The sequence below is a fragment of the Ranitomeya imitator genome, chromosome 3, assembly GCF_032444005.1.
Source record: "Ranitomeya imitator isolate aRanImi1 chromosome 3, aRanImi1.pri, whole genome shotgun sequence".
Classification (NCBI taxonomy): Eukaryota; Metazoa; Chordata; class Amphibia; order Anura; family Dendrobatidae; genus Ranitomeya; species Ranitomeya imitator.
The window spans coordinates 741,849,351-741,861,947 of record NC_091284.1 but is presented as its reverse complement, the minus strand read 5'-3'; the positions used below and the strand labels follow the sequence as shown (position 1 = coordinate 741,861,947).

Genomic DNA, 12,597 nt, shown 5'->3' with positions numbered 1-12,597 from the left:
GGACATCTATGGTTTGATTTCTCTGCCTGTGAGGATTAGATGGGCTGTTACTGACAATATTATTATTTATTTTTAGAGCACCATTGATTCCGTGGTGCTGTACTTGAGAAGGGGTTACATCTAAGATACAAATATAAAACATGGTCAACCAACTAATGACAGACTGGTACAGAAAGGAGAGGACCCTGCAGGGCTTATAAAGGCCCCTTCACATTAAGCGACGCTGCAGTGATACCGACAACGATCCGGATCGCTGCAGCGTCGCTGTTTGGTCGCTGGAGAGCTGTCACACAGACAGCTCTCCAGCGACCAACGATGCCGGTAACCAGGGTAAACATCGGGTAACTAAGCGCAGGGCCGCGCTTAGTAACCCGATGTTTACCCTGGTTACCATCCTAAAAGTAAAAAAAAACAAACACTACATACTTACCTACCGCTGTCTGTCCTCCAGCGCTGTGCTCTGCTCTCCTCCTGTACTGTCTGTAAGCACAGCGGCCGGAAAGCAGAGCGGTGACGTCACCGCTCTGCTTTCCGGCTGACCGACGCTCCCAGCCAGTACAGGAGGAGTGCAGAGCACAGCGCCGGGGACAGACAGCGGTAGGTAAGTATGTAGTGTTTTTTTTTTTTTACTTTTAGGATGGTAACCAGGGTAAACATCGGGTTACTAAGCGCGGCCCTGCGCTTAGTTACCCGATGTTTACCCTGGTTACCAGTGAAGACATCGCTGGATCGGTGTCACACACGCCGATCCAGCGATGTCAGCAGGAGTCCAGCGACGAAATAAAATTCTGGACTTTATTCAGCGACCAACGATCTCCCAGCAGGGGCCTGATCGTTGGTCGCTGTCACACATAACGATTTCATTAACGATATCGTTGCTACGTCACAAAAAGCAACGATATCGTTAACAATATCGTTATGTGTGAAGGTACCTTAAGTCTACAGGATAATTGGAATGGAGACAGTAAGGTAGGGGGTTGTCGCAGCACCGATGGTGGTGAGGTGACAGCGGGATCATTGCATCTGTTAGCTTTCTTGAAGAGATGGGTTTTCAAGTCTGAATGTTCCAAGTGTGTCAGGTAATCGGATGTGTTGAGGCACAGAATTACAGAGGATGGGGACACTCGGGAGACGTCTAGGAGGCGACTGGGTGAGGAACATATGAGTGTGAAGGACAGAAGGAGGTCATAAGAGGACCAGAGGTTGCATGTTGGAAGATATTAGGAGATTAGTTTGCAAATATACGGCAGAGAAATATTATGGACGGCTTTGTAGATCAGCGTTAATAGTTTCAACTGGATTCATGGAGAATTGGGAGCCAATGAAGAGATTTGTAGAGGGGAGAAGCAGAGGAGTAATGAGGTTGATTAGTCAGGCAGCGAGTTAATGATGAACTGGAGAAGTGCAAGGGTGTTAGCAGGGAGGCCACAAAGGAGGATATTGCAGTAGTTGAGGCGGAAGAAGATGATGTCTATTCAGGATTGAGAAAAGAACAAATTCTGGAAATATTTTTGAGTTGGAGGTGGCAAGAGCTGGAAGTGCTGTTTGAAAGACAGGGCAGAGTTGAGGGTAAGTTTGAGGCAGAGGATTTCCGGAACTGCGGAAAGCGTAATAGATAGATCGGGTGGGGGTGTTAGGTGAAATGGAGGAAAGATGGTGAGTTCAGTGTTGTCCACATTGAGTCTTAGAAAGTAAGAGGATATGGATGATAGACACTCTGAGATTCTGGACGCCAGAGTGGTAGATCTGAATGTAATAAACGTGTAGGTGGTAATGGAAACCATGGGACTTTATGAGCTGTCCCAGAACATCTGGTAAGAATTTCATATACATAGCACCTTTAGAAATATATTTACTTAGAAAATTGGTGATGTGTTCAATACTTATTTCACATGTTGCATATACTGGTCCTTCTCAAAAAATTAGCATATAGTGTTAAATTATTTACCATAATGTAATGATTACAATTAAACTTTCATATATTATAGATTCATTATCCACCAACTGAAATTTGTCAGGTCTTTTATTGTTTTAATACTGATGATTTTGGCATACAACTCCTGATAACCCAAAAAACCTGTCTCAATAAATTAGCATATCAAGAAAAGCTTCTCTAAACGACCTATTACCCTAATCTTCTGAATCAACTAATTAACTCTAAACACATGCAAAAGATACCTGAGGCTTTTATAAACTCCCTGCCTGGTTCATTACTCAAAACCCCCATCATGGGTAAGACTAGCGACCTGACAGATGTCAAGAAGGCCATCATTGACACCCTCAAGCAAGAGGGTAAGACCCAGAAAGAAATTTCTCAACAAATAGGCTGTTCCCAGAGTGCTGTATCAAGGCACCTCAATGGTAAGTCTGTTGGAAGGAAACAATGTGGCAGAAAACGCTGTACAACGAGAAGAGGAGACCGGACCCTGAGGAAGATTGTGGAGAAGGACCGATTCCAGACCTTGGGGAACCTGAGGAAGCAGTGGACTGAGTCTGGTGTGGAAACATCCAGAGCCACCATGCACAGGCGTGTGCAGGAAATGGGCTACAGGTGCCGCATTCCCCAGGTAAAGCCACTTTTGAGCTACAGAGAAGCAGCACTGGACTGTTGCTAAGTGGTCCCAAGTACTTTTTTCTGATGAAAGCAAATTTTGCATGTCATTCGGAAATCAAGGTGCCAGAGTCTGGAGGAAGACTGGGGAGAAGGAAATGCCAAAATGCCTGAAGTCCAGTGTCAAGTACCCACAGTCTGTGATGGTGTGGGGTGCCATGTCAGCTGCTGGTGTTGGTCCACTGTGTTTCATCAAGGGCAGGGTCAATGCAGCTAGCTATCAGGAGATTTTGGAGCACTTCATGCTTCCATCGGCTGAAATGCTTTATGGAGATGAAGATTTCATTTTTCAGCACGACCTGGCACCTGCTCACAGTGCCAAAACCACTGGTAAATGGTTTACTGACCATGGTATTACTGTGCTCAATTGGCCTGCCAACTCTCCTGACCTGAACCCCATAGAGAATCTGTGGGATATTGTGAAGAGAAAGTTGAGAGACGCAAGACCCAACACTCTGGATGAGCTTAAGGCCGCTATTGAAGCATCCTGGGCCTCCATAACATCTCAGCAGTGTCACAGGCTGATTGCCTCCATGCCACGCCGCATTGAAGCAGTCATTTCTGCCAAAGGATTCCCGACCAAGTATTGAGTGCATAACTGAACATTATTATTTGTTGGTTTTTTTGTTTGTTATTAAAAAACACTTTTATTTGATTGGATGGGTGAAATATGCTAATTTATTGAGACAGGTTTTTTGGGTTATCAGGAGTTGTATGCCAAAATCATCAGTATTAAAACAATAAAAGACCTGACAAATTTCAGTTGGTGGATAATGAATCTATAATATATGAAAGTTTAATTGTAATCATTACATTATGGTAAATAATGAAATTTAACACTATATGCTAATTTTTTGAGAAGGACCTGTACTCCTCAACAATGAATGTTCAAGTAAGTAAAGTCATGGAAGTATGAAAATCACAGGATAGATAGACATGTAAAAGGGGTGGTCCGATACCTATGAAGCCCTTATAAATACCTATCGTTATGCCCTAGGCACTCTTGTAATTAGCTATATTATTACATTTTCTACAATTCTCCCTATTCTGCTATTTTCTATATGTGTTTTCTAAATTTGCTTCTTGTGATGTTTCGTTTGAGAGGAAAATGAAAAATCTTGTAATTTTGACACTGGTCACTGGGGCATGTTTAGACTCTAACTTGCTCTTATTTCAGGAAATCCACATTTACATTATTATTTTTTAGATTAAAAAACAGTTTACTTAACTACAAACAAGAACCATTGATACACAGGTGAGTGTAAGGGTACCGTCACACTATAACATTTCGATCGCTACGACGGTACGATTCGTGACGTTCCAGCGATATCGTTACGATATCGCTGTGTCTGACACGCAGCAGCGATCAGGGATCCTGCTGAGAATCGTACGTCGTAGCAGATCGTTTAGAACTTTCTTTCATCGCTGGATCTCCCGCTGTCATCGCTAGATCGGTGTGTGTGACACCGATCTAGCGATCTAGCGATGCGATCCAGCGATGCGTTCGCTTGTAACCAGGGTAAACATCGGGTAACTAAGCGCAGGGCCGCGCTTAGTTACCCGATGTTTACCCTGGTTACAAGCGTTAAACTAAAAAAAAACAAACAGCACATACTTACATTCTGGTGCCCGTCAGGTCCCTTACAGTCTGCTTCCAGCACTGTGACTGCCGGCCGTAAAGTGAAAGCAGAGCACAGCGGCTGTGCTTTCACTTTCACTTTACGGCCGGCAGTCACTGAGTGCGGGAAGCAGAGACTGCAAGGGACCTGACGGACACCAGAATGTAAGTATGTGCTGTTTTTTTTTTTTTTAGTATAACGCTTGTAACCAGGGTAAACATCGGGTAACTAAGCGCGGCCCTGCGCTTAGTTACCCGATGTTTACCCTGGTTACCCAGGGACCTCGGCATCTTGGTCGCTGGAGAGCGGTCTGTGTGACAGCTCCCCAGCGACCACACTACGATTTACCTACGATCACGGCCAGGTCATATCGCTGGTCGTGATCGTAGGTAAATCGTATAGTGTGACGGTACCCTAAGTACTGTGGGGGTATAAGTGCAGAGATATTCCTACACTGCCCCTATAAATGTCTAGGTAGAAACCCTGCATGACTGCAGAGGTACCTCTGGAATTATGGGGTTAGACAACAATTTTGAGGCTGCCAACCTCTGCGGACAGTCAGGGTTTTCATCTAGGGATTTATAGGGAAATAGTAGGAATATTTCTGCACTTATACCATTACTGTACCTGGACTCCCTAGTTTATACCTGCCTTCCCTGAAAATACATGTGTACAATGGTTTTTCTTTTTTTCTATTAGTCCACATACAGTATACAGTACATTAGCACCAATGAATAGGCCCGGACCCTATAGTTATCCTGTAGACCCCCGACCCTATAAGCATCGAATGAGCGAGTGCAGAGGTAGTTCTAAATAGATGGGGAGCAGGGTCAGCCATGATGTTATCTGTTGTGAACAGTGGTGGGTCCTGTGCTATCTGCTGTGAATAGAGGTGTTACCAATCTTTGTAATTCTTTCTGCGATGATAAGGAGCCTGCTGAAAACTGTTTCTGAAAGGACATGACATATGAGTTTAAAAATGTCGCTGTGGGTCAGTGTGAAAATTGCAAGATTACTAATCTTGTTGTTTAATAAACCATCGTATGAAATGGTATAAAAAAAATATTAAGAATACATTTAACACACAAATTTGATTTCAACTCTTCAACCTGGGTGATTTTCTATTTTTTCTTCCCTTCTTCCGAGAGCCATAACTTTTTTATTTTTCCAGTCATAGAGCCGTATGAAGGCTTGTTTTTTTGCGGGACAAGTTGTACTTTTGTATGACACCATTCATTCTGCCACATAGTGTGCTGGAAAACGTGAAAAAAAAACTGTGGTGAAATAGCAAAAAAAAAAAAAGTGCGAGTCCACAATGTGTTTTTTAAAAATTTACCATGTTCAATATATGGTAAAACTAACCTGGCAGGTAATTACCCAAGTCAGTACGAGCACACAAATACCAAACATGTATAGTTTTTTTTTTTTATTTAAGTGGTGAAAAAAAAAATCAGAAATTTGTCAAAGAGGTGTTTTGGGTTTTGTCGCCATTTTTCGAGAACCGTAACGTTCTCATTTTTTGGGATCAGGGCTGTTTGAGGGCTTATTTATTGTGCCCTGAGATGTAGCTTTTATTGAAACCATTTTGGGGGTACGTATGATGTTTTTATCATATTTTATTGCAATGTTGCAATAAAAAACATAGATAATAAAAAAACAATTCTAGCGTTTTGATTTTTTTTCTCATTACGCCGTTTAGCGATAAAGATTAATTTATTTTATATTTAGATAGATCTGACATTTCTGAAAGCAGAAATATGTGTATTTTTTATTATTATTTTATTTTTAATTAAGACAAAGGGGGTTGATTTGAACTTTTTATTTTTAAAATATTTTTTAAAACTTTTTTTTTTACTTTATTTAACAGTTCCCTTAGGAGACTTGAAGCTATGATCGTCTGATCGCCTGTACTCTGTATAGCAAAAATCACAATGTCCTATGATCGCCAGCCATGGGCCAGCGTTCTCAGAAGGATCATGATGACAGGCACGGGGGTCTTCAGCAGACCTCCGACTGTCATAACAACCCATCGGTGCCCCACAATCATGTGACGGGCGCTGATGGGCAGGATCAATGACGCGCTTCCTGTTTAATGCCGCTGTCAGTGATTAACAGAGGCATTTACCTGGTTACCAGCAGCGGGTGGATCAGAGATCCACCCGCGGCTGTTAGATGCACTTGATGGCTCGGCCATCAAGTGCGGGGAAAGATTCTGTGAGTGGGGAAAGGATATTAAAAGGAAGCAGGCACCAGGAGGTAGGGATAACTATCAGTGAGGAGATCACAGAAGAAATCCAAGGACAATGTCTGTTTTTGGATAAATTTTCCATTGTTCCTCATGTCAGATCTCTTATGTCAACAAATGTCATTGCATTCACATATGATCTTATATGTCACTGCAGGCATTTCTACAAAACCTCCATCCACACCCTTGTTTAGATTTGGATGGCTATATTCTTCAGCAGTCTATCAGCCCTCACAATACTCACTCACAGGATATGACTTGTGGTGCTTAGAGGATAATTTTTATACCAGGCCTCATAAAAAATATTCAATGGATAAATTATTTTCCATATAATATATTCAACAGGTGGGTAAGGGGTTTATCATATTTTATAGAGTGGCCATGAGCAAAATATGTCTACAATATACCCTGCTGCACAGATTATAATTTGGTAGTGCATGTACGCGATTAGAATTAGTCTGGTTTCACATGTCCGGCATTCATGGTCAAAGTGAGTGTGGATATCTACCGTATGTCTGGGTCGGTAGCATCTCCTGATCCGTAGTCAGCAGTAACATGTGTGGCTATGAGACTGTTGAGTTCAGACCAAGAGACCTGCTACTGGTTTGGGCACAGTCTGTATTCACACCGTGAATGTTGGATGTGTGAAACCAGCCGTAGTGAAAGTTTAATTCAGTCCAACGTTTAGATGGATTAGATCTGATTGTAAGAACCATATACAATTTCGACAGACACTTTCGGTAAATGTTGGCCAACATTGATGATGCCAACTGATTCATATGACCTGCAGCTATATTGGGAATGTTTGTAGTGTAGCCAGTCAGATTTGCATTCCTGTTACTGAACGGTTGTACGCTGGGAATATTTTTATGGATGGTATACAGCCGATGTCATATAGGATTGTCCTCATGATTTAAACTATTACAGGTTTCTATGCACTTCACTTACAAAAAAGTGCGCAGAATGGCCAAAAAATATTATTGCGTAGCTAAGTTGAACAATTGTGACATGCAATTTTCGAATAAAAGGCATATACCTTTGTGGGCTGAATGATCCTTTAACAGCTGTTCAACCATTAACCAACTTCTATCTAATGTGTATGGCCATCTTAAATCTTATATAGGTGTAAATCCCAAACTGATTATTATGGATGACACCAAATTCCAAGCCAGAACTATGTGAAATGATCCAATACTAACCTGTAACAGTATTTTATTGCCATCATGATCTTGCGTCTGCCATCTGCCTTCACTGATGGGGCTGCATTGTTTGGGCAAGAGAGGAACTAGTTGTCCAAAGTCTTTCACTCTGAACTCTAATAAAGATGAATCCAGGGGCACAGGTGTTTGACCCTTGAGAAGCCTCTTTAAAGAAAATTCTATGTCTATGTCCATATTGGAGTAAATTGGAAACACACAAAAATCAGCTTTTTTCTTCCACACAGATTTTTTCAGCACGAGTTCATACATTTTCATCATATCCAAAAAGTTTTCATAACTGCAATATATAGTAAAGCGGATAATTTCCTTCCCATAATGCACCTGTCTGATGGCCCATAGAGGAGTTCCATTTGCCAAGGTGAAAAAGTCTTGATTACATGGCATATAAGGGAGAAATTTGCCATGTACACGCTCTGTGTGATAGAATTGCCAAGGAGGTTTTTGGAAGCATTCATGAACATGTAAGATCTGATCTTCTCCATATTCTTCTTGCAGAAACAAAATGATTGCAAGAGCAGGTTGAGAGGTAAAGGTTTGCTTCAGCTTCTTTTTCTTGGAAGTCCTTCTTTCCGAGACACGGAACAACTGCAGGTCAGGATGGATCCATGCTAGGATTTTGTCAATAGCTCCTTGAAGACATCTGGATTCCCCAGGGTCTGCAATGATATGGATACTGACAAGGAATGGGTCTTGGACATCATCTACGGAGAGCTCACCTAGTGAGAAAGAAGTATAATATATATTATATGATCTGTTTCATGCCAAACACACTTTAAAAAAACTTTATAGCTATTTAGAAAAATGCTGAATCTAACAAGTAGTAGTAGGACAGTGTTCCAAAATTAGCAGGAGACTCACTTTGTATGGTGAGGAAGATCATGCCCCCCAAGCCAGTTGAGGTATCAGACAGACTGACAAATGGGTCACTGAACCATAAATCCATGCAAACAACAGCTTATAGTCATCTGTATAAATTACTTTCTGGCATCAAACTGAATTTTTGTCCTTGATGAGAAGAACATCCAGCTCTGTCCCGGAATACAACTATACAATATACCCTCAACACCTATTCCAATCTTGCCAAACACATCTATTAAAATCTTTAATTACGGTAGTTGTAGAAATATCAGCTCTGTCTGGTGTCCTCAGAAGATTGAGGTGTCTCAAGATAACGCTCTGTTTTTGGAGACAAGGTATTCTCATTCCATCATCCCACTCACTTGTCTCTTTCTGTGATCAGTGATGAACTAATTAAAAGTCAGAACAGGGATAGAACCGGGAGCTTTGTCAGATCTGTCACCGGCATTAGTATTCAGGGGGAACATCTGATGGTGTCATCGGGCTAAAATTGTAAAACAAATAGCTTCAGAAGACCACCGGAGAACTGTACAAAGCCATCATTAGGAGCTAGAGTTACACAGACAGCAGAGAAAATCTGCTTTTGTTGAGATGTAGAAAAGCTGAAGCTTGTGCCAAGAGAAAGACGCGGCTTGGCTAATCAGCTTGTTAAGTAGAGCACTGTACACTTCAGCAAATCGCAGAAGATCCTCTTAGATTTTATTTTCCCACCTGCAATTAAGTGACTTCTCTGCTTTTTTGGAGAGATGTGATCGTGGCACAGAGTCGGGGTATTCATGTCATGTACAATGGATCTTGACAAATTCATTGATAATGAGAAATCTTTCAAATCTGTTCACATAACACATTGTCTTGACTTCTTCATCCACAGCACTAAGTTACCCTTTAAGGGGCTCATACATATTAAAAACTGAATTTAACCCCTCGAAAAGACTTTAGTTCAGCTATGTTTTTTATTGTTTGTTCCACCCCCATTTTTTATCCTGGTTTTATCTGTGACTAGTGATAAAAGTCGTTTTATACCACAGACAGCGCCAGTGTTGCTCCTCTTGTTCCTGTATTTTCCGCTATTGTTCATGGCCTAGTGTGGGCATCTGAGCAGGAGTAAGCGGCACATTGCCATACGTGCTTACATAGCTCGCCAGGTGAGCACATAATATATACACCTACTGCTCTATAGCTATATACAGTACTACCCATGGGAGAGCCAGTGTTTCTCAGATTTTCTTTCCATCCTTTTACAAGAAAGTTGGGTTTAGACTTTCTGTCTACACGACTGACGATTGCCGGTCAGCTTATGGTCTGTTTAAACCTACCGACAGACTGATCACTAATAAGATCATTCATAAGATCATTCTGTGCACACAGACCATCATGTTAGTGGAAGCAGATCCCGAGTTCACCAAGGACGAGGCGCTGGAGGACTAAGAATCATTGTACCCAACAATAGAACGTTTGGTTTGTACACTGGGTGTTTCCTTGGCCTGTTTCGACGGGTCAATCATCATTTACGGTAATTTAATTTTTGACACCCTGGTTGAAAAATGTATTGTATACTTGTTAAAAGTTCCCAATTGCTGATTGTTATCACTCGTTTCCTAGCATTTCATGCTGATGAACTGACAAATTATCATCTCCCACAACACAAATATTCAATCATATATTTGAGTTATGATCCTAATCTCAGATCACATGTTATAATGAAAATATACTATAACTTGTCTGATATGGGGTATATATGTATTAGAAGAAATACAGCTCAACAGTGTCATTGTTTATTAACAGTATAAAATCTTCAGCTTTATTGGTAAAAGATGAAAACATCTTCACAGGCATCATTAGTCCATAGATAAGACTATCAACGCGTTTCAGATGCTCTGAACGCCATCCCTATCTATCTGATGATTCTATTTCATTAGTTGATTGCCTAAAGCTATTAATATCTCCTGTATAAACTGATCCCAATAATTACCAACCACTTCATCAGGTCCCACAGGGTCAAACACATAATATCGACCATAGAAATTAGAACAAAATGATCCATGGACAAGTGTCTTTGTAGTAAGATTTGTATAATATGGAACGATAAGCAGCTGGTATTGTTATATTCTCATTTTGTGATTCTATTTCTTGTGGTTAGCAGCTATAATTAAGAAATAATTCCTTCCTGTATTATCTGTATAGGCAGTTCTGTAGGGAGAGTGCTTTATGGCAGCTGCAAAATAGGGGAAGTAAATGTCATAAACTATTACAGTCTCTAGGAAGTGAGGAATTACAATTCCATCCCCTGTGACTAAGGAGAGACATGGAAGATGGAAAAATAACCATAGCTCAATTTTGATTGTTGTTGTACTGCCTTATCTGCGCATTCAGCAGTACAATAGAGCAATCATTTGTCATTATATAACGTGCCAACTTTGGTTCTGTCCAAGGCTGCACAGCAAAGCTGGCAAATAACCTGCAGAAGACTTAAAATGTCAGCTTATTGTGACTTTAAAGTGACATTCTCATCTCCACCTTTCATGGCTGAGACAGGAATTCTGGTAAGTCTTTAAACCCTGGTGGTGGAGCTGCAGAAACAGCCGAGAGGGTGGGCTCATCTGCTTACATTTTAGGAGATTTGAAAAGTGATTCAATAACTCCCATTTTATTTTTGTAGTGGATACAGTAATAGTATATACATATATATATATATATATATATATATATATATATATATATATATATATATATCTCAAACACTCTCAGCAGGTTCAGTATCTCCAACTCAAGTGGTCGGCACCTGGGCGGAATTATTCTTGTGCTAGGGATCGCTTACACAGATCGACCGATGCCACTACATGACCGGCAATCGGTAAATATTCACTGATCAGCTGCCAGGTAAAGCCTATGTCAACAAGAAAACCAAGCTAAATGATGCACACTGAATAATCTGTAGTAGATAGTTCTATGAGCAGACTGCTTATTCTGCCACCAATGTACGTAGCTGAGATGTGTCTGAGGGATGTGAGTATGGATCTCTGTACAAGCAATGGAAGATAGCATTACTCGCTATCCCTGACCAGCTGCACGTAGATGATCCAGGAAGGAAGATGTAGTGGATACACTTTTAGGTTGTTTATTCACAGTACCTTGACCAATGATGATGAGATGTCTTGGGAAGGGAGGAGGAAGGGATGAGGGTGAGGTAGAATATGTACAGTGGCATGTGAAAGTCTGGACACCCCTGGTCACAATTACTGTTATTGTGAACAAGCAAGTTGATGTAAAAAAGAGCTAAAGTTAAAGATGATGCATTTCCTATGTATTGTAGGCAAAAAATATATACATTGTCTTTTTTTACATTTTAAAAGTTACAAAATGGAAAATGGGCAGATGCAAAGGTTAGGGCAACCTGCTTGGCTAGTACCTAGTAGCAAACCCTTTTGAAATTATCACCGCTTGTATACGCTTCTTGTAGTCAGCCAAGAGTCTTTCAATTCTTGCTTGAGGGCTTTTCATCAATTCTTCCTTGGAAATTTCTTTCAGTTCTGTGAGACTTCTGAGATTGAATTCTATGGTGAGGACGCAAGAGGTTTTCTTCTGATGACTCTTTCATGAAGGCAATATTTGTGCAGGTGCCTCTGAAAAGTAGAACAATGCTCCACAACTCCAGAGTCTGATACAGCTTTCTGAAAGTCTTTTGCAGTCAAGCAGGGGTTCTGATTCGCCTCTCTAGTAATCCTACAAGCAGCTCTCACTGAAATGTTGCTTGGTCTTCCAGACCCTATATTGCACTCCACTGTTCCTGTTAACTGCCATTTCTTAATTACATTTTAAACTGAGTAAAGGGCAACTTTAAAACGCTTTTCTACCTTCTTATATCCTTCTCCTCCTTTGTGGGCCTCCACCATTTTAATTTTCAGAGTGCTAGGCTGCTGCTTAGAAGAACCCATGGCTGCTGTTTTTTGGCACAAGGTTAAAAGAGGCTTCGTTTTTATAAAGCTGGAAAACTTGCATCACCTGGCCTTTCCAAACGATGATAGTGAACAAGCCATAGCCCTA

At 41.0% G+C, this 12,597-nt stretch overlaps 1 protein-coding gene across 2 annotated transcripts in view; it reads right to left on the bottom strand.

Moving 5' to 3' along the window:
• Positions 1-12,597, bottom strand: part of FAM124A (family with sequence similarity 124 member A) — a 96,115-nt gene that overhangs the window by 15,896 nt on the left and 67,622 nt on the right. For both annotated transcript variants that reach the window (XM_069758881.1, XM_069758882.1), the window contains exon 3: positions 7,675-8,411. In XM_069758881.1, the coding sequence (XP_069614982.1) occupies positions 7,675-8,411 (737 nt within the window). The remainder of the gene's footprint in view (positions 1-7,674; positions 8,412-12,597) is intronic.